Below are 21,388 nucleotides of genomic sequence, written 5' to 3'. Positions count from 1 at the left end.
GCAGTAACTGGAGGAGAGGTTTTTGTCTTACCTGTCTTAGGTGGGTCTTGGCCTGCACTGTTTGCAGTTGTAATCCTCTTTGCAGACCTTAACACGTTGTTGTTCTCTCTGCAGAGACCTCAGAAGAGGAGGATGCCCCTTCTTTCGCACCCTCCAGCTCTGTTGATGGCAATAACACAGACTCAGAGTTTGAGAAGGGTTTGAAGCACAAGCCCAAGGCCCAGGAGCCCCCCAAAACCATCACCCCGGTGAAGGACGAGTATGAATTCGATGAGGACGATGAACAGGACCGGGTTCCGCCAGTCGATGACAAACATTTGCTGAAAAAGGATTACAGGAAAGAGACTAAAGCAAACAGTTTCATTTCCATACCCAAAATGGAAGTGAAAACTTATACTAAAAATAACACAATTACACCAAAGAAAGCTGCCCATCGCATCCTGTCGGACAGCTCGGACGAGGAGGAGGCCGGCGTCGCTGTAGGGACAGGTGAGAAGCTGCGCCTCTCGACCCACTCCATACTGCCCAGCAGCAAGATCCGGGAGCCCGCCAGCACCAAGGCACCGAAGGAGAAAAGCAAAGTAAAAAAGAAGCGGAAGAAGGAGACAAAAAGCAAAGAGGTTCGGTTTGGCAAAAAAAATGACAAATTTTGTTCCTCTGAATCAGAGAGCGAAAACGTGGAGAGTGAGGAGGATGACAGAGACTCTCTTCAGAGCTCTAGCTGTGTAAAGGACTCCAGGCTAGTGCTAAAGGAATCCTCCTTGTTTAACTCTCTGTCTGCCTCATCGACCTCTTCTCATGGGAGCTTGGGATCCCAGAAACACAATGCTAACCTTACAGAACAGCACTCCAAGCACTGGAGGACGGACAATTGGAAAACCATATCTTCTCCAGCTTGGTCAGACGTCAGCTCCTTGTCAGACTCCACGAGGACGAGGCTGACGAGCGAGTCAGACTACTCGTCTGAGGAGTCGAGCTTGGAGTCCCTAAAGCCAGTCAGGAAGAAACCAGAGCACAAAAAGAAAAACACCTCCCACGGCACTGTTTCTGAGAAAAAGAATTCATTCCATAGCAACGTGGATGGAGCAATTCCAAAGCTGGACAAGGAGGGGAAGGTGGTTAAAAAGCATAAAACGAAACACAAACATAAAAACAAGGACAAGGGGCAGTGTCCCATTGGCCAAGACATTAAAATCATCAAAACTTTTTCTTTTGAGTTTGAGGACTCTAAACAAAAGCCTGAGAAAGGCTTGATAGTAGAGACAGAAAATCCAGTCGAAAACAAATTGAAAGCGTTAAAGCATGAGCGAGAGCACTGTAAGAAGGAAGACAAGCTCCCCAAAGGTAAAGTGGAGGAGAAGGACTGGTTGTTTAAAGATGAGACTGGAAAATCCTCTAAAGAGGAGAAATCGTTAAGAAAAGTCAAAGATGGTAGTAAAGACATGAGCAAATCCTTCAGAGAAGGATTGAGTAAATCGGAGAAAGAGAAGCCTGCAAAGGAGAAGTCTCCCAAAGAGGAGAAGCCGAGAATACACAAGGAGGAGAGAAAGAAGAAGTCGAAGGACAAGCAGTCCAAATCCGAAAAGAAAAATGAACTGAAAGAGGAGAAAGCTGCTAAGCTGGAGAAAGAAAAATCCTTCAAGGAAGAGAAGGAAAAATGCAAAAAAGACAAAATGTACAGGGAGGAGCCTGGGTTTGATGAGTTCAATAACAAAGCCCAGTTCCCCGAAAGCGAGGACACGAAGTTCAGCCTTTCAGATGATCAGCAGGAGAGGTGGTTTTCAGACCTGTCTTCTGATTCGTCCTTCGATTTCAAAGGCGAGGATAGCTGGGATTCTCCGGTGACAGATTTCAGGGAGATTAAAAACGACTCCGTGGCAAAACTGATCATAGAGCCGGTGAAAGAGGAAATTAAAGACAAGAAAAAGGAAAACAAAACGAAAGAGAAGAAGGAGTACAGCGAGAAACGCAGCGAAAAGGACTCTTTCTTAAAGAAGAAAGAAAGAGACTACGTGGAAAAGAGCTCAGAAAAGAAAAAGGACCAAACAGAAAGGCACAAAGCTGCTCCTGGTTATTTGCCTGAAAAAGACAAGAAAAGGAAGGATTCTGCAGAGGGTGTCAAGGAGAAGAAAGAGAAAGATACGGGTGAAACCAACAAAGATAGAAAGGATTCCTCTGATGGCTCTAAAGACCGAAAAGAGAGTAAGACGAAGCAGGAGGAGCCCTACCGGGATGACTTCAAGGAGTACGGCTGCGAGGCGTTCTTCAAGGAGAAGTCTGATGCTGAATTCAGCGGCAAAGCCCTGGAGAGCTGGGAGAGGCACCACTCTGGGAAGGACAAAGAGAAGAAAGATGCTTCTGAGAAGGAAAAAAAAGAAAAAGTGAAGCCAGAGAAGTACAAGGAAAAATCCAAGGAAGGCGACAAGGAGAAAAACGAAAAAGCAGCTCCTGAGAAAATCCCAAAAGACAAAGAACTAGAAAAGAGCTTCAAAGAGAAGAAGGAGAGCAAGGAGAAGTACAAAGATCTGCACGGCAAAGACAAAGAAAGGAAGAGTTCCTTTGACCAAGTGAAAGAGAAGAAGGAGAAAAGCTTTTCCACAGACCGAGAAGACTTCTCTGAGAAAAAGGATGAGAAGAAGGGCAAGGAGAAGAGCTGGTACAGCATCGCAGACATCTTCACTGATGAAAGCGAAGATGAGAGGGATGATTACAGCTTGACGGGGTTCAAAGTGGGTGAGTCGGTGGGGAGCGAGATGCACCGGCTGGACAGCCTGCAGGAGAAGGACGAGGGTGAGAAGGAGCTGTACTCCGACAAACACCGCAAGTACTCCTCCGACCGGCAGCACTCCGGGGAGAAACAGAAGGAGAAGGAGTCTAAGGAGAAGAAAAAGGACAAGGGAACATCGGAAGGGGGAAAAGAGAAGAAGGAGAAGAACTCCTTTGAAAAACACAAAGAGAAGAAAGATAAGGATTCTTCGGAGAAGTACAAAGACAGGAAAGACAGAACGTCCATCGATTCCAATCAGGAGAAGAAGAACAAGCAAAAGCTCCCAGAAAAGGCTGACAAGAAGCACGCCAGCGATGAGAAGGTGAAAAACAAGCACAAGGAGAAGCTGGATAAGGAGCATTCCAAAGAGAAAAAGTCTTCAAAGGGAGGAGAGCCCGAGAAGAGCCTCCTGGAGAAATTGGAGGAGGAGGCTCTCAATGACTACAGAGATGACTCCAACGACAAAATCAGCGAGATCTCCTCCGACAGCTTCACGGATAGAGGGCAGGACCCAGGGCTCAGCAGCCTCTTTGAGTCTTCGAATCTGTCTCTTGCGGACGCCTCCGAAGAAAAGTTCAAGGACTCTCTTCCACTGCCCTGCCTGCAGGACAAACTGAAGGAGAAGGAGCGGCACAGACATTCCTCATCTTCCTCAAAGAAGAGTCACGAGAAAGAAAAGGCGAAGAAGGAGAAGACCGAGAAAAAGGAAAAAGCAGACGAATTCAAGGAGTCCAGCAGCAGAAAGGACTCCTCTCATTATGAAAAGGATTTCTCTGTGGATGGGGAGGCTTTCAGCACTTCCTATGGCATGAAGGCAGAGCCTGATGAGGAACCAGAGAAAAGCATTGATTACTTATTTTCTGAAAAGAAAGATAAAAATGATTCTGAAAGAGAGCTGTCAAAGAAGGCGGAGAAAGAAAAGGCTTACGGTTCCAGTGCCATCAGCACAGCTAAAGAGAAAAAGAAGCGAGATAAACACAAGGAAAAATGGAAGGAGGAAAAGGAAAAGCACAGAGACAAACACACAGATGGTTTCTTCAAACACCACAAAGATGAGCCAAAGTCAGCGCTTAAGGACAAGGACAGTCCTCAAGTTACTGCCTTCAAGGATAAATCAAAGGAGGAGAACCTCAAATTCGGTGAGAGCAAACTGAAGGAGAAGCTGAAGGAGAACCAAGAGAAAGACAAAGCAGAGTCGATAAAAATAAGCAACGGCAATGAAAAAATAACCCTTTCCAAAGACAGCGGCAAGAAGGATGCCAGGCCGAGGGAGAAGCTGCTGGGGGATGGAGATCTGATGATGACCAGCTTTGAGAGGATGCTGAGCCAGAAAGACCTGGAGATCGAGGAGCGGCACAAACGGCACAAGGAGAGAATGAAACAAATGGAGAAAATGAGGCACAGGTCCGGAGACCCCAAACTGAAGGACAAGATTAAGAGCTCTGAAGATGTCCGCAAGAGGAGCCTGGATCTGACTGCAAAGAAGCCGCTGGGGCTAGACACCCAGCTGAAGGACAAGAAGCTCAAAGAGCTGGGCCCGCTGACGCCCATACTGTCACCAGAGAACAAGGCACAGCCCACAGCTGGGGCAGACTCCAAGGACTGGATCACAGGCCCGCAGCTGAAGGAGATCCTCCCGGCATCCCCCAGGCCAGACCAGAACCGGCCAACGGGCGTCCCCACCCCGGCATCCGTCGTGTCCTGCCCCAGCTACGAGGAGGTGATGCAGACCCCACGCACACCCTCCTGCAGCAACGAGGACTACACAGACCTTATGTTTGAGTGCGCAGACTCGCAGCACTCGCTGCCCATTTCCACCATGTCCATGAACGCGTGCTCACCGTCCTTCTTCGACAGGTACACGAACGTTGCGGGGGCCCTCCCCGAGAACCCCGCTCAGACCCCAACTCGTACCATCCCCTCCTCAAACCTGTACCGCTCCATCTCCGTTGACATCAGGAGGGCACCCGAGGAAGAGTTCAGTGTTGGAGATAAGTTTTTCAGACAGCAGAGCGTCCCAGCAACGTCAAATTATGACTCTCCAGTGCAGCATTTAATGGAGGAGAAGGTTCCCCTTCCTTCTGTTCCCACTGAGAAGTTCCAGTGTATTACTGGGTATTACTCACCGGACTATGGGGTTTCGTCGCCCAAGGTGGAAGCCCTGCACTGCCCACCAGCGGCGGTCAGTGGGGTCTCCCAGTCACCCGAAAGTGTCTTTTCTGGTTTACAAGCCAAGTCCTCCCCTTCGCACAGAGACGAGCTTCTAGCTCCCTCGGTAGAAAGTGCTCTTCCCCCTGACCTGGGCATGCCACTGGATACCACGGAGGAGCAGCAGGCCACCGCCTCCATCATGCCACCAGAGCCCAGCTACCTGCCACCAATGGAAGAAAATAATTTTGGTTCAGCAATGCCAGAGCAAACCAACATGGACTGGGATGCTCCTCCTGCCCGGAACCCCGACACGGCGATCCCTCCCAGCCTGATGGCCAACGCAGCCGAGCACTCTGTTGGCTGGTCCATGGGCTCTGAGCTCCTGATGAAATCACCCCAGCAGTTTGCCGAGTCCCCAAAACCTGCACTCTGCTCCCTGGAACCCATCCATCCTACACCAGTCACCTTCATCCCCACAGATGCTTCCTACCCTGTTTCTCCCATCTCCTACCCTCTGTCCGTGTCGGAGCCGGGGCTGGATGAAGTCAAGGAAGATGCCGAGGAAGCAGTACCAGGAGAGATGGCGAGCGCTGAGGAGCAGGCACCATACATGTCCCCCACGAGGCTGGACACGTTCTTCACTGGCTGCAAGCCCCTTCCTGAGGAGGCACCCGAGATCCCCGCAGAGGCCCCCTGTGTGCCAGCAGAACCTCAGGCAGAGGTGGTCAGCGTGCCAGAAAACACCTACTTGGAAAACAACAGCACGACGCCAGCAAATGGCGAGGAGGCAGTGACGTGGCCAGACCCCTTCACCACCACCGAGGATGAGCTGGACCTCGGCCCCTTCTCATTGCCTGAACTCCCGCTGCAGCCCAAGGATGTGGCTGAGGCGGAGGTGGCCGAGGCAGAGCCGGCTGAGGAGGGCATGGCTGCAGCCCCAGAGGTGAGTGCTGGGAGCACAAAGGCCAGCATGGCTGCCACAGCTGGTGGAGAGGTGGAGGAGCCCGCAGCTGTCCCAGCAGCACCCGTCCCACCCACAGACACAGAGCCGCCAGCCGAGGAGCAGAAACCTGATGGGGCTGTGCCAGAAACCACGTCTGAAGCTACAAGTGGGACAGAGGAGAAAGGAGGGGAGGAGGCAGAGGCACAGGTGCTCCCAGCTGCCCCATCAGAGCCTGCCCAGGCCGAGGGCAGGGAGGCAGAGGGCGCACAGGATGAGCCGGCCGCTGCGGTGGTGGAGGGCAGCTCCGCTCCTCCTGCAGCCCCCACCGAGGGCAGCACCAGCCCCGAGAGCGCGGCAGGGCGCACCGGGAGCCAGGGCCCTTCCTCACAGCCCGAGGCCCCTCCGGCTCCGGCAGAAGTCGTTGAGCCAGTGCAGAAACCGGTAGCAGAAGCTCCCAAACCCCCCAAAATAGAAGAGATTCCTCAACGGATTACCAGGAACCGGGCGCAGATGCTTGCCAACCAAAACAAGCAGAACGCTGCGGCTGCTGAGAAGGAATTTGCTCCCGTCCCCGCGCCCACCACCCGCACCAAGGGCCGCGGCACCGAGGAGGACGATTCCCAGGCGCAGCACCCACGGAAGCGCCGCTTCCAACGCTCCAACCAGCAGCTGCAGCAGCAGATCAACACGTCCACCCAGCAGACCCGAGAGATGATCCAGCAGACCCTGGCAGCTATCGTCGACGCCATCAAACTGGACGACATCGAACCGTACCACAGCGACAGATCCAACCCCTACTTCGAGTACCTCCAGATCAGGAAAAAGATCGAAGAGAAGCGGAAAATCCTCTGCTACATCACCCCCCAGGCTCCACAGTGCTACGCCGAGTACGTCACCTACACGGGTTCCTACCTGCTGGATGGCAAACCACTGAGCAAGCTCCACATCCCCGTGGTGAGTCCCCTCTCTTTGTCTGCAGTGTCAAAATGCAGCACTGAGGCTCTGCCCTGTCTGCCAGCACAGCCATGTTGTCCCCCTGAGCACCTCCATGGTACCCAGCCTTTCCTGTACTTATGGACAGTGCTCAGTGACAGGATGAAGCCTTGAGGTACAGATGGGTGCGTGGTAAATGCATCCACTGAGATGTTTTTTTGCAGAGAAGACCTTAGGCTGTGCTCAGGAGCCTGAGATTTGTTCAGGTTTTAGAGAAGGGTGGTAGGAATGCATTGGATTTGAGGCCAGAAGGCAAAATGGCTTTTAAAGGCAGTGCAGTAATTGGGTGATGAACCTAGGAGAGTGCATGATGGCTGCTCTGTGCTGCTGCCTTTGTCCGCTGAGCACTGCAGTTAGACCTGCTGACAGCACACACTGCTTGGCAGTGGGATCCACCTTCCTCTGCTGCTCAGCACATATGTGCTCTGTGGATGCTTGATGCTGCAGGCAGTGACTCCAGGATCCTGCAGGATGTCAGTGTGACTGCCTCCCCCCCTGCTGCAGACAGGGTCAGGTACCCCAGCTATTTCTGACACCCGTGCAGCACAGTCCATGCAGTTCTAGTCCGATGAGTTAGCACACCCTTCACCTGCCCAGCACCGCAGTGGGTGTATCTGAGCTCACACCTGCCTGCTCCTTCCCACAGCAGCTCAGGGCCCAAACGCCACATCTCTGTGGTTCTTGGCCTCCTCCAGGGCTGGTGACCCCCAGCTCACCGGGCAGCTCGTGCTGCTGCCTGACCACAGCAGTGTTTCCTAACTGCCCCGTTGTGTCCCCGCAGATCGCCCCGCCGCCGTCGCTGGCAGAGCCCCTGAAGGAGCTGTTCAAGCAGCAGGAGGCCGTCAGGGGGAAGCTGAGGCTCCAGCACAGCATCGAGCGGGTAAGGGGCAGTGCCAGCAGCTCTTGCTGGGGTCAAAGCCCAGAATTTCCTTTGCTGAGAGAAACTGAGGCTGCCATGCTCACTGCTGTGTTTGCTCTCCCCCAGGAGAAGCTCATTGTCTCCTGTGAGCAGGAGATTCTGAGAGTGCACTGTCGGGCAGCACGGACTATTGCCAACCAGGCTGTGCCCTTCAGTGCCTGCACCATGCTGCTGGACTCCGAGGTCTACAACATGCCTCTAGAAAATCAGGTCAGTAGTGCCAGCCTGCAGGCACAGGGCTGTCTCTGGGGAGCTGTGCAAGACCCCAAGCAGATGGGTTTATCTGGGTTGAGTTACAGGGAGAAAAGCATTAAGGTAATCTGAACACAGGCTTGGAAAATGCCAGGCTGCTCTCAGCACACATGACATGGGATCCCTTCCTCTGCACAAGGGGTTCTGTGCTGCTGGGAAGGAATTGTGCTGGGTTCTGGGAATGCTGATGTATCCCCTGCACCATCCACAGAGTGGGCAGTGCCTGCATGTCAGGGTGTGCTCCTGTGGCCTTCCCCCCACCCCCTCCCGGCTCTGACTGTGGTGAGCGTGTGCTGTGAGAGGGCTTTGAGCACGGCCTGTTAGACCTTGGAGTGCTGAAGGTAAATAACCCATCTCCCACGTCATTCCCTTCTGCTCAGGGAGACGAAAACAAGTCGGTCAGGGACCGCTTCAACGCACGGCAGTTCATTTCCTGGCTGCAAGACGTGGACGACAAGTACGACCGGATGAAGGTAAGGGCTGTGGGTGCAGTGCTGGGCACAGATCCCACTGCTCAGTGCCGTGGGGTGGGCACAGCTTTGGGAGCTGCATTCTTGTGGCTTCCAAAAGCTCTGCAGCAAGAACCAGGGGATGGGGACACGTCCTGCTTGGAGCCACCTGTCTGGCCGCTGTTGCTGTGTTGTCAACCTGAACCCCCCTGCTCTGCTCGCTCCCAGGGCTGCTCGTGGCTGGCTACAGCAAGCTCAGAACCTGCAGCAAACTGGGAACTGGGGCAAGGTCCAGAGTGCTGTGCAGGGCTCTGGGCAGGCAGACCCAGGGGGGACATTGGGCCACTTGTGACAGGGAGGTGGCAGCTCTGTGCAGGGAGCAGCTCCCTGCTCTTGGTCATTGAGTGCTGCTGGCACCATGGGGTCAGAGCTCAGAGTGCTCACAGCTTCCAAAGCTACTGCACCTCCCTCGCTGTGCTGCATGGCTCTGTAATGGGATGGTAATAGCAGGGTGGTAAAGTCTTTAGCTACAAGAAATGAGGACAAGCCTAAGTGCAGCAGCCACAGAAATGAAAGAAAAGAGCTGCTTCCCTTTGGAAGGCCTCAGGTAGACAAGGATCTCACACCTCCCCAGGGCCGTGCAGTGTCCCCTTCCTGCCCTCACCCCCCTCTGTCCCCTTGTCCTGCAGACGTGCCTGCTGATGCGGCAGCAGCACGAGGCCGCAGCGCTGAACGCGGTGCAGAGGATGGAGTGGCAGCTGAAGGTGCAGGAGTTGGACCCCGCGGGGCACAAATCCCTCTGCGTCAACGAGGTGCCCTCCTTCTACGTGCCAATGGTCGACGTGAACGATGACTTTGTGCTGTTGCCGGCATGACAGTTGTGCACCGGGAGACGTCACTGAACACTGGCACGGACGGAGCCCTCCGAGGTCGGGCGGTCGCGCTCACATTCACCCTTCCCGCTTGCTGATGAATCCCTTGGTCAGAGGAGGAGGAAGCAGCTATCGGCAGAAAGACGACAAAACAAGCAAAACCAACCGACCAACCCAATAAGAACCGAAAACAACCAATTGCACTTTCTTCACAGCGCGGCCCCTCAGTGCCGGACTGACGGCGCAGCCCCTCCGTGGCCGGCGGGGGCAGGAGCAGCAGGTGGTGCTGCAGGAGCTGCTGCGTGGGCACAGCGCTCAGCTCACGGAGAGGAGACCACGGGGGGGGACGGGGGGCGATTTTCTCTTCCATCCATCCCGGGGATGTCTCAAAAAACACAAAGACTGAGTCAAAAGAAGCCACACGCAGAGACACAACCGGGGACAAAGGACAGCGGTGCCCACGGGCAGCACTGCGGGGCGGGCAGCGGGGCCCGGCAGTGCCCAGCAATGCCCAGCAATGCCCAGCAGAGCCCAGCGATGGGCGGCGGTAACGCAGAGAAAGGACTTTGCCAACTGTGTTTTTAATGGAGTCAAATCCATGTGGTTTATATATATATATATATTTTTTTTTTCCTTTAATCTTGGGCATTTCGTTTCTCTTTCTGAGAACATAACTTGAAAAACACTACAGAGCCAATACTCATATAAAGAAAAATTGTATCCCATAAATGCTGTACAGTTTTTATATACATTAACAATGTACTTTTGCTGCCTTCTAGATAATTTATTTTGCAACACATTACTGCACAGTTGTAAATAACTTATGTACTGTAACATCACTTTCAGTTATGTGTAAAGAAATAAATAAATTAATTAAAATTACCTTCGTCTCTACGGTCCAGCAGCGCTGCCGGGGGAGCAGCACAGCCCCACTGAGCACTGCGACCCCTCTGAGCCCATTGAACCCACTGAGCCCATCGAACCCATTGAGCCCACTGAGCCCCCCTATCCCTATGAGCCCATTGAACCCTCTGAGCCCATTGAACCCTCTGAGCCCCCTGACCCCTCTGAGCCCATTGAGCCCACTGAGCTCTCGGACCCCACTGAGCCCTGCAACCCCTCTGAGCCCACTGAATCCATTAAGCCCCCAAGCCCTCTGACCCTACTGAGCCCCCAGACCCCTCATTGAGCCCATTAAGCCCCTGAGCTTCTGACCCTACTGAACCCATTGAACCCATTGAGCCCACTGAGCCCCCTGACCCCACTGAGCCCTCTGAGCCCACTGAGCCCTGCAACCCCTCTTTGAGCCCATTAAGCCCCTGAGCCTCTGACCCTACTGACCCCCTCGACCCTTCTGAGCCCATTAAGCCCCTGAGCCCTCTGACCCCACTGAGCACTGTGACCCCATTGAGCCCACTGAGCCCCCTGACCCCGCTGGGCCCATTGAGACCCCTGAGCTCTCTGAGCCCACTGAGCCCCCTGACCCCGCTGGGCCCATTGAGCCCATTAAGCCCCTGACCCCTCTGACCCTACTGAGCCCCCCGACCCCTCTGAGCCCATTGAGCCCCCTGATCTCTCTGAGCCCACTTACCCCCCACGCACACACAACACCCCCCCCCCCGGTTCGATCCCCCGAGCCCCGCTCGGCTCCAAACCCCTCGAACCCAACTCGTGTCCCTCGGGGGCGGTCGGGGGGCAGAGCCCGGCCCAGGGGTGGGCACAGCGGGAGGTCCCCGCCCTCACCTGCTGGGCCGAACGGATGGCGGCGGCGTCGGGACCGGGGGGACCGGGGGGTGGGGGCGGTGGGAACGGCGGGCGGCCGCGGGGTCGGCGGGCGGCGGGGGGGTGGGCTCCGTGCGCGGCTCTGGCGCTGGGCTGGGCGCTGGGCTGGGCGCTGGGAGCCGAACCCCCCCATCGCTGCCGCCCCGACCCCGCGCTGCTGCCGCCGTCGTTGCGCCGCCTGGCGGGGTCCGCTCTGCTCCGAGCCGCCGTCCCGAGGCTCCGATCCGGATGGAGCCCGTGTCAGCTCTACCGGTACCGCGGAACCGCCGCTCCGCCCAACGGCACCGGGCCGTGCACACGGGGGTGGCACTACGCGATGCCCGCCGCAGGGCTGCGCTCCAATCTGGTCACCGAGGTCTGCGGGGAACACGGAGGAAGGGGAGGGATGGGGGGATTTGGGATTGTGCCGGGGTTGGGGTTTATAGGGGCCGCTGAGTTGGGGGGGGGGGTTCGGGAGGGTCTGGGGGGGCTGTGGGGCTGGGGAGGGGGTTAAAGGGGCGTAAGGGTGGCTGTAAGCTTTGGGGATGGGGGGGGAACTGGGTGCGTGGGTCTGGGGGATCTGGGATAGGTTTGTACCGGGTCAGAGGGTGGGGGGGGGTTATGAGGGTCCTTGAGTTTGTGGAGGTTTGGGAGGGGCTGAAACCTGAGAGGGGTTTGAAAGGGTTCCGGGGGGTGTTCCTGTGTTCTGGGGGGTTGGGGCTCTTAGGGTCTATAGGATTTGGAGGAAGCTGGGAGTTTGGAATGGTCTCGGGGTGGGGGTGAACGGTGTATGGGGGGAATGGAGCACAGGGGAATCCGGGGTCCTTTTGAGCTCAGGAGAGAGTTGGGGTCCTGAGCTCTGAGGGGTTCAGGAGGATCTTGGGGGGGGGCTGGGATTGGGGAGGGGTGGGAAGAGCCCGGGGGGTTCCCTTAGTTAGGGAGGAGCTGAGGAGTGCGGGATGTGAGTGGGTTTGCAGTCCTGGGGCCTGTGGGGGTTTGGGAGGGGTTGGGGGGCTTGGAGAGTCTGGGGGAATCCTGCACTTTGTGGGTACATGAGGGATCCTGGACTGGGGGCTTTGGGGAGTCAGGGGTGGGGATCCAAGGGACCTCAGGGGGCTCTGGAGGGTGTTCCTGAGACCTGGCACTCCTTGGGTGGGTTGGAGGGTGCCCAGAAGCCCCTCAGGCAACGGACCCCCATCTCTCCCCCTTAGTGGGACCTGGTGTGTGCTGCACGATGGAAGGTGCCCCTGGAGCAAACCACGCACCTGCTGGGCTGGGCGCTGGGCAGCGTCACTGCGGGCATGGCCTGCGACAGGTAACGGGGCGGGGGGCTGCTGGGGTATCCCCCATAGGGTGCCCAGCCCAGCTCACCCCCCCACCCCCCAGGTTTGGCCGCCGCCCCACGTTCCTGGTGTCCCTGGGGCTGGCGGTGCCGCTGGGGCTCGGCGTGGCGTTGGCCATTGACTTTGTCATGGTGCTGGTGGCTCGGCTGCTCTTCGGGGCCGCGCTGGCCGGAGCTTTCCTGTCCCTCTACGTGGCACGTGAGCGGGGTGTGGGGCTGATGTGGGGCTGGGGGCGCTGCGGGGTCCAGCAAGTGGCGTGTTGTGAGCTGAGGGAGCCTGCAGGGTGCGGGATGTGCCAGCAAGTGGCGTGTTGTGGGATGCCGTCGGATGCTGAGGAATGCGGGATGCGGTGGGATGCGGTGGGATGCGGTGGGGTGCTGTGTGGTTCAGGGCCCTGCAGGCTGCGGGTGCCCCATGGCCACGACCCCCCCCCTGCACCGTTTGCCCCCATGTCTCACACCAGGGCTGGAGCTGTGTGACCCCCCGCACCGGCTGGAGGTGACGATGATCGCCGGCTTCTCCTGGCTGGCCGGGGAGCTGCTGCTGCCGGGGCTGGCGGTGCTGTGCCGGGACTGGCGGGTGCTGCAGGGCGCCGTGACGGCCGTGCTGGCGCTGCTGGCGGCGTGTTGGTGGTGAGCACGGGGGGAGCGGGTGCTGCGGGGCATCAAAGGGCTGCGGGGCATCAAAGGGCTGCGGGGCTCTCGTGAGCCGTGGGTAAATGTTTGCTCCGATCTCGAGCTGAGAGTTTCCAGGAACGGGGTGGGGGTGGCAGCGGGGGGGTGTGGGGGGCTCAGCCCTTTTCTCACCCCGTGATGCCGGTTCCCCCCGCAGGTGCCCGTCGTTGCTGCTGGAATCCCCTCGTTGGCTGTTGGCCACGCAGCAGCTGGACCGGGCCAGGAAGACGCTGCGGGCGCTGTCGGGGAGCGGGGCCGAGGAGCAGAGCGGCACCATGGAGGGTGCGTGAAGGGGGGGGGGCGGTTGGGCCCCCCCTTCCTGCTCCGTCTGGCTCCGTGCCGGCTCTGAGCTCTGTGCACGCAGAGCTGGAGGCGCTGGCGGAGCAGTGCCCGCATCCCCGCTACCACAACGTGTGCGAGATCTTCGGCACCAGGGTCATCTGGAAGAACGCCGTCATCCTCGGCTTCACCGCGTGAGCGCAGCGGGGCTCCCCGCAACCCCCATCCCCGACCCGCCCCATCGCAGCCTCCATCCCCACCCCGACCTTCACCCCGCAGGTTCATCGGCTCCGGTATCCGGCACTGCTTCTCCCGCAATCTGGCCCCTCACCTCCCTCGTTTCTTCCCCTCATACTTCGCGTTGCGGGGTCCCGAGGCGGCCGCGTGTCTTTTCCTCTGCGTCACCGCGGAGCGCTGCGGGCGTCGCTCTGTGCTGCTGCTGTGCACGGTGCTGACCGGCACCGCCTCGCTGCTGCTGCTGGCGCTCACGCAGTGTAAGGAGCCGGGGGAGGGGGCTGGGGGCGCTGAGCTCTGCACCCTGCTGCTTCTCCTCCTCCTCCCCCCGCTCTCCCCGCACAGACCTCCTGGAGCTCATCGTGCTGATGCTGTCCGTGCTGGGGGTCACCGCCTCGCACGCCGTCACCATGCTCAGCATCTTCTTCGCCAGCGAGGTGCTGCCCACCGTGGTCAGGTGAGCGGCCCCCAACCCCCCCCACAACATCCCCCCTGTGCTCCCCAGTCCTTTTCCCCCTCTCTCCCCCTCCAGTTCTCAGCTCGTTCTCCCCCCGCAGAGGCGCTGGGCTGGGTCTGGTGGTGGGGGCCAACCTGGTGGGCTCCGCGGCCGCCCCCATCGCCGCCGTCGCCAGCAGCCGCGGGTTCTTCCTGCACCACCTGGTGTTCGCGTCGTTCGCCATCCTGGCGGTGCTCAGCATCATGCTGCTGCCCGAGAGCCAGGGCCGCCGCCTGCCCCACTCCCTGCAGGACGGCGAGAGTCAACGCCGCCCCCCCCTCTTCCGCCGGCCCCCCCGCGAGGATCACCTCCCCCTGCTCGCCCCCCGCGGGATCCCCCACGACTATTCCCGCATCGTCCCCTCTGCCCAGAGGGCGCTGGGGTCGAGCCGCGGCCCTGCGGGTCCCACCGAGACGTAGCCACGGCCCCCGGGGGGGCTCCCAATTCTACAGGGCCGAAGGGGGGGGAAGGATTGGGGCAGGCCCAGCGCTGGGTGCACGCAGAGCCCCCTTCCCCAATGGCCAAACTCAGCGCTGGGCCCCCGCTGCTCCGAGCCCCCCATCCCCGTGTGGCCCTGGGGTCGCGTGCCCACCCCTCCGCCCCCACATCGCTGGGCCGGATCCTGCCCCTGGAGGAGCGCTGCTGGGAGTCCTGGGGCGGGGGGTGATGCCCCGATGGGGCGGGGGGGGGAGTGGGGGAGGAATGCAGCCAATAAAAGTGCCTTTGTTTGTACGCGGGGGGTACAGCCGGGGCGGGAGCTTTATTGGGGGAGGAGGGGGGACCCTCCCCATTGCGGGGCCCGGTAGCGGCACCCGCTGCGCTCAGAGCCGCCCGGCTGCTGGACATGGGGGGGGTCCTTCACGGCCCATAGAGATCGGCCAGTCGGCGGAAGCGCGGCCCCCACTCCCGCAGATAATCGTAGTCCTGGTCCGCGTCCGTCAGGCTGGAAACGATGGAGCTGAGCGCGCTGCCCGCCGAGCCCGAGCCCTCGTAGTCGTAGATGAGCGCGGTGTCGTAGGGGGGAACGCTGGGGTCGCTGTCAGCCGCCTCCAACCCCTGCGGGACACGGGGCGGCACCGTCACCCCCCGTGGGATACGGGGCGAGGACGGGGGTGGGGGCGGCGCCGCGTCCCACCTCGTTGATGAAATCCTCGATGTCGGAGGGGCCGCGGGGTGGGCGCCGGGAGGGGCCCGGGGGGGTGGCGGAGCGCAGCGGCGCGTCCCTACGCAGGGGGGGGCGGCCGTGGGGCGGGGGGTGTCGGAGCTGGGTCAGATCGTAGGCGTCCTGCGGGGCGTGGGGTCGGGAAAGGGACAATGAGACCGACATCCCCCTCCTCCCCCCCCACCCCGACCCCCGTCCCGCTGCCCCCACCTGGTCCTCCTCGCCGCCCCCCTGCTCGTCGTAGTTGAGGACGTTGTCCCGCACATCGTCCCCCCAGCGCTGCAGCAGCCCCCGCCGATGCGCCCGGCGCCGGGTCCGGACCTGAGCGACCCCCAGCAGAACCAACACTGCGGGATGGAGGGGGGGGGTCGGAGGATCCACGAGATGGGGCACGGGGCGGGGAGGGAGGGGGGGGAAGGTTGAGTGAGGTGGGATGCAGGGGACGGGTTGGGTGGCGGAGCTTGAGATGAAGGGTTGGGGTGACGTGGGGGGCCACGCAGGTGCAGGAGTGGGGCTGGGGTTGCGGTGGGGATGCGGTGGGCGGTGGGGGCTCTGCGGGGCCACTCACTCAGGAGGAGGACGGCGCTGCCCACGATGACCACGAGGGTCTCCAGGGCGACCCCGACCCCGGCGCTGGTGGCCGCCAGGACCCCGTCCTCACAGAGCCCGTCGCGGCCGCACGGACACACGGAGACGTTGAGCAGCTGCTGCTGCTCCCGGGGGGGGGTCCCGGAGTCCCGCAGTAGCAGAGGCAGCGAATAGGGCCCGGCGGGCAGCTCTGCCAGCACGGCCAGCACCGCGTGCGTCACTGCCGGGGGGACGAAGGGGGCAGGGGGTCAGCGGGACCCCCCCAGTATGGAGGCCCCCCGACCCCCCCCTCCGCCCTCACCGTTGTAGCGGGTGACGCTCCAGTTGCGGGCGAGCTGCGGCTGCTGGGGGCTGAGCTGGAAGTGGAAGGGCGCTCCGTGGGGGGGCCGGTCCCGGTCGCTGGCCCCCAGCAGAAGGGTCCCCCCCCGGCCCGGCCGCCCGCAAACAGCCCCCGACGTCGGCTGCAGCTGCGGAGCGTGGTCGTTCACCTCCACGATCTCAATGGACAGCGTGCCCGTGGCCGAGAGAGGAGGGTCGGCTGGGGGGGGGGGGGGGGGGGGACACGGAGAGGATGGTCACGGGGGGCGCTCAAAGGTGCGGGGGGACAGAGCGGGGGGGTGAGGGGACGGTCACCGTCATCGCGGGCGAGCAGCAGCGCGATGTACCAGCCGCCCTGCAGGAAGGCGGACGGGTCCCGCAGCTCCCGCTGGGTTCGCACGGTGCCGGTGTGCGGGTCGAGCTGCAGCCACCCCGCCGGGTCGTACAGCAGCGCGTAGCTGGAGGAACAGCGGCGTTACGCTGTGAGCCCCCTCCGTGTGCGTGGCCCGAAGGCACCGCACGACCCACCCCATCCCGCACGCTCACGTCAGGGTCTGCAGGCGGCGCGTGTCGGGGTCGCTGGCGGTGTACGTGGTGACGGTGGTGCCCGGGGGGGCCCCTTCCAACACGCTGACGCGCCGCGGGTTCTCTCTAAAGACGGGCGCCTCGTTGACGTCCCGCACCCGCACCCGCACCGTGGCCACGGCCCGCGGGCTGCTCGCCGCCCCCGGCTCCAGCGGCCGCTGGTTCTGCACCGACACCGTCAGCTGGAACCGGTCCCGAACCTCGTGGTCCAGCGGCTGCGCAGGGGGCGGGGTGAGGAGTCAGAGACCGGGCTGCCCCTACCCGCATCCCCCCGCCCCGCAACGCACCGCAACGCACCTTGGCCACGGCCAGCACGCCGTCGTTGGTGTGCGGGTCGGTGCGGATGGTGAACGCCCCCTCGGGGTCGCCCTCCAGGATGGTGAACTTGGCCGCCCAGTTGGGGGATCCCGCCAGGTCCTTGTCGTGCACCAGCACGCGACCCACCTCCGCACCCACCGCCTGCTCCTCCACCTCCATGGAGAACTGCGGGAGCAGGGGGGGATATGGGGGGTTGGCTCCTACCTGGGGGCTGCGGCCCCACACTCAGCCCTGCCCGCCCCGACCACCTCCTCCTTGGTGAACTCGGGAGCGTTGTCATTGACGTCCTCCAGGTAGATGACGGCGGTGGCGGTGGTGGTCAGCCCATCCCCGGACATGTCAGCCGCCTGCACGGTCAGGTTGTACACCCCCACGGCCTACAGGGATGGGGACGGCGCTGAGCCCGCCGTCCATAGGGATCCCACCCCACACCTGGCCCCACACATGGCCTTGGAACCCCCCAAACCTCACGGTCCAGGCCGTCCCGCGCGGTGCAGATCTCCCCGGTGGAGGCGTTGATGCTGAACATGTCCCCATGGCCCTGCTCCAGGATGGAGAACCGCAGCGCCGCGTTGTCCGTCTCGGGGTCATCAGCATCAGTGGCCTCCACCGTCAGCACGCAGGTCCCTGCAGTCACCCACAAGGGCTGGGGGGTGACTTATGGGGCCGAGTTGTGCCCCCCCGTCCCATCACCCCCCCCAAGCCCGGACCCACCTGGCGCAGCCCCCTCCACCACGCGCCCGGTGAAGACGTCGTGGCGGAACAGCGGCCGGTTGTCGTTCTGGTCCACCACGATGATCTCCAGGTCCGTGGGGTCTTCCAGTGTTGTGCCCCCCAGGTCCAGAGCAAAGGCCTTCAGCTGTGGACAGGGACGGGGCTGGGGGGGCAGCTCGGGGCAGGGGGGGCACACGGCTGTGCAGTGTCCTTACCCTGAACCGGTCGTTCTGCTCGCGGTCCAGCGTGGCATTGAGGAACACTTTGCCGCTGAACTTATCGATGGAGAAGATGCCCAGGGGCTCCTCGTCCACCCCCGGCCCCTTGATGCTGTAGATCACCCCCCCGGGCTGCTGCTTGTCCGACTTTATCTGCACGGGGGGGGGGGGGAAGGAGGGATGGGGCTGGGGGCTGTTCCCACCCCCGTGCCATGGGGGTCCCTCTGTTCTCCCCCGGCCCTGCCTACCTGCACCAGGAGGTGGGGGATGCGTTTGTGGTTCTCGGAGATGCTGATGGGGGGGATCACCCAGGCTCTCTTCACCCGCCGGGACCCCTCGTGGTGCCGCCAGCTGGGGGGGCTGCCCAGGGCCGTGCTGGTATCCTGCAGGGGGGGGGATGTTGGGGAGGAAGGAGGTATGTGTTCGCATGGGTCAGGAGCACAGGGCTGGGAGGTAGGGAGGCATGGGGGCTATGGAGGGGTTAGGAAGAGGAGCAGGAGTTACTGGGGGGCTGCAGGGTGGTCACAGTGAGGTGCAGAGCTGCGCTGTGGGGCAGGGGGAGTCACAGTGAGGCTGAAATGGGGCCGACCCACCCTCGGGACAACCACCCCCCTCTGTGGGAACTCAGGGCGGGTGGGGAGGGGGTGGCAGCGCAATGGGGAGCAACCACCGTCTGACAGCCCCCCCCCCCAGGGCTGTAGGGCCCAGACCAGAGCCCCAACAGCCTCACAGTACTCAGGGCTGAGGCCATACTGAGCAGCTCCACATGGGTAGTGAGGTGTGGGGGGTCCAGCAGCACTGCTGGGGGGGGGGGGTAGCTGAGGGCAGCGGGGTGATTCCAAGCCCCCCCCCCCTTCCAGTCCCATCTTATTATTCTCCCACCTACAGGGTGAGAAACACCACAGTGCCCCCAGATCCCCATCCCGCCACCCCCACAAAAGTACAACCGTGGGGGCCTGGACCCCGCACCCCCCACCCCACCGCTCCCCCAGCACCGCCCCGCTGCCCCCCATGTCCCGGCCCCATCCCTTACCCTGGCGCAGAGCGGGGCGAGCAGGCAGGCGAGCAGCAGCGGGGGCCCCATGGCGCAGCCCCGGCCCGGAGCGACAATAACGGCGGTGCCGGCTGAGTGACAGCACATGTGCTGGATGGAGGGACCGGCCCCCCCGGCCGGCAGCTGCCCCGGCTGCCCCCACCCCCCCCCGCTCCTCCCTCCTGCCCGCACCGCGGGGCCCGACGTGTCGGACGGCGGCGGGGGGAGCGGGGAGGTCGGGGCCGGCCGTGGGGAGGGGTCCCGAGGTGTGGGGGGTGATGGAGGGGTGTGGGGTGAGGGGTACCGGGATCCCCCCCCCGCCCCGCTGAGGACGGGAATGGGGGAATGCGGCAGCTGTCGCCGGGTGCGCCCCGGGGATGCCGCGACGGGGCGGGCGTGCAGAGCCCTCCGCTCCTCTCGCTCTGTACCGGGACCGGCCCGGTCCGGTCCCCCCCCCCCCGCCTCCGCCTCCCGGAACGGCCCCGCCCGCCCCGCGGCTCGTTGCCGGGACAGGTGCGGGGCCATCTGTGCTGCCGGCGGGCGCTGGGCGGGGGGCCAGGACGGCTGGGAGGGGGCGGTGCGGCCTGCCCGGTCCCGACAGCCCCAGCCTCAGCCTCAGCCTCAGCCCCATCACATCCCTCCCCCCCATCCCACCCCCCTTCACCATTCCATCAAACCCGTCCCATTTCAAAAGCCCTATTTTCGTTATCAGCCTCATCTCACCCCCATCAATTCCATCACTGTCAGCCCTGTCCCTATCAACTCTATCCCACTCAGCCCCATTCCCATAAGCTTCATCCCCACCAGTTCTGCACCCACCATCCATCCCACCTCAACCCCAATAATCCCCACTACCACCCACATCCCATCCTCATCATCCCTATCATCCTTAATTCTAACCCTACTCAACACCCATCCCCACTGATATCCCAACCCTATTCTCATTCTCATCTGCTCATCCCATCTCCAACAGCATCACCCCCATCCCATCACCCCCATCCCATCCCATCCCATCCCATCCCATCCCATCCCATCCCATCCCATCCCATCCCATCCCATCCCATCCCATCCCATCCCACCCCATCCCATCCCATCCCATCCCATCCCATCCCATCCCATCCCCATCCCATCCCCATCCCATCCCATCCCATCCCATCCCATCCCATCCCATCCCATCCCATCCCCATCCCATCCCCATCCCATCCCATCCCATCCCATCCCATCCCATCCCACCCCATCCCATCCCATCCCCATCCCATCCCATCCCATCCCATCCCATCCCATCCCATCCCATCCCATCCCATCCCATCCCATCCCATGGCACCAGATGGCAGCATCGCTCCGGCCACCGCTGTCCCCGCACCCGGGGAGGACGCAGCGGGAGCGACGGGGGCAGCCCGGGGAGGGGGTGGGCAGGCTGAAGTCGATGCCCCCTCCCCAAGGCCGGGCAGAGGGGCCGTGTCCCCCGTCCTTTGTCCCTGGCAGGGGGAGGTGCGGTGTTTTGGTGACCCGGACGGGCAGTTCCATTTCCCCTTACGGGATTCTCGCTTTTGGGAGAGCCCCCTCCAACCACAGGGCATCTGCTGCAAAGCTCTGTGGGGTGGGGGGTGAGAGATGGGGCACGGAGGCCGAGGACAGGGACAGGGGATGAGAGACACGGGACATGGAAGGGGGACGTGAGGCACAGACATGGGCTGGGGACATGAGACAGGGGACGGGTGATGACGGCTGCTCTCTGCCCCCATACATGCTCCCACCACCCACACACCCCTGCAGCCCCCCACAAAGGAGATGGATGGCCCCATAGCCTGCAGCCACTGCATGAAATAGGATGGCTGTGTACATATGATGGGAGCGCCGATGGGATGTGGCTGCCAAGTGAAGTGCTGGGAGACTTGGGGGGGGATTGGGGTCCCAATGGGGGGAGCAGAGCACGTGGCTTTGGGACACACATCCCCATAGTGGTGCTCAGCTCCAAGCACCAACCTCTGCCTTGCTCAGAGATGGTGACCTCACCAACAACCAACCCATCCACAGGGCTGGGGCTGCAGGAGGGTGGGTTGGGCCATGGGACACCCCTGTGCCGTGTGAGCCCCTGTGTGCAGGGTGACAGCCAGGTGTTCTGCACTATTTGCTACCTGTGATCATCCATCAAAGCGATCGATTGCGCTCCTATGGAGTTTTATTAATGATCTTGTCACGGCGCCGGCGCTGGGTGCCGGGCTTGTCGGGAATGATGGATCATGAAGAGCCCTGGCTGCGATTTATTCTCCGGTGACCTTGTCTCTCCCCATTGTTGCTTGCTTAAGAGTTATGAAT

General features: G+C 61.4%; 4 protein-coding genes across 9 annotated transcripts in view; 2 read left to right on the top strand and 2 right to left on the bottom strand.

Annotated features, from left to right (window-relative positions):
* Positions 1-10,228, top strand: part of ANKRD11 (ankyrin repeat domain 11) — a 70,309-nt gene extending 60,081 nt beyond the window's left edge. For all 4 annotated transcript variants that reach the window (XM_015874364.3, XM_085551186.1, XM_085551187.1 and 1 more), the window contains 5 exons: positions 115-6,815; positions 7,636-7,734; positions 7,840-7,983; positions 8,406-8,498; positions 9,164-10,228. In XM_015874364.3, the coding sequence (XP_015729850.2) occupies positions 115-6,815; positions 7,636-7,734; positions 7,840-7,983; positions 8,406-8,498; positions 9,164-9,349 (7,223 nt within the window). In that variant the 3' untranslated portion in view covers positions 9,350-10,228. The remainder of the gene's footprint in view (positions 1-114; positions 6,816-7,635; positions 7,735-7,839; positions 7,984-8,405; positions 8,499-9,163) is intronic.
* Positions 10,229-11,076: 848 nt separating this feature from the next.
* SLC22A31 (solute carrier family 22 member 31) lies at positions 11,077-14,865 on the top strand. Its single transcript, XM_015874410.3, has 9 exons — positions 11,077-11,483; positions 12,319-12,422; positions 12,494-12,648; positions 12,914-13,082; positions 13,282-13,406; positions 13,489-13,597; positions 13,683-13,897; positions 13,983-14,094; positions 14,195-14,865. The coding sequence occupies exons 1-9, from the start codon at positions 11,106-11,108 to the stop codon at positions 14,550-14,552; spliced, it is 1,725 nt and encodes a 574-aa protein (XP_015729896.2). The 5' UTR covers positions 11,077-11,105; the 3' UTR covers positions 14,553-14,865.
* On the bottom strand, positions 14,856-19,646 carry CDH15 (cadherin 15). The gene is made up of 14 exons (XM_015874409.3): positions 19,070-19,646; positions 18,285-18,419; positions 18,034-18,189; positions 17,819-17,963; positions 17,571-17,731; positions 17,353-17,481; positions 17,084-17,269; positions 16,748-17,001; positions 16,517-16,659; positions 16,185-16,421; positions 15,864-16,103; positions 15,506-15,642; positions 15,269-15,418; positions 14,856-15,189 (listed from the first exon to the last, which is right to left on the bottom strand). The coding sequence occupies exons 1-14, from the start codon at positions 19,592-19,594 to the stop codon at positions 14,992-14,994; spliced, it is 2,796 nt and encodes a 931-aa protein (XP_015729895.3). The 5' UTR covers positions 19,595-19,646; the 3' UTR covers positions 14,856-14,991.
* Positions 19,647-21,235: 1,589 nt separating this feature from the next.
* Positions 21,236-21,388, bottom strand: part of ACSF3 (acyl-CoA synthetase family member 3) — a 38,925-nt gene continuing 38,772 nt past the window's right edge. For all 3 annotated transcript variants that reach the window (XR_014947576.1, XR_014947577.1, XR_001557835.3), the window contains one exon: positions 21,236-21,372. The gene's annotated coding sequence lies outside the window, so the exon portion shown is untranslated. The remainder of the gene's footprint in view (positions 21,373-21,388) is intronic.

Source organism: Coturnix japonica, chromosome 6, assembly GCF_054131305.1.
Source record: "Coturnix japonica strain WE chromosome 6, WE-NBRP24, whole genome shotgun sequence".
Lineage (NCBI taxonomy): Eukaryota > Metazoa > Chordata > Aves > Galliformes > Phasianidae > Coturnix > Coturnix japonica.
The sequence above is the reverse complement of the archived record's forward strand: the minus strand, read 5'-3'. Positions and strand labels throughout refer to the sequence as shown.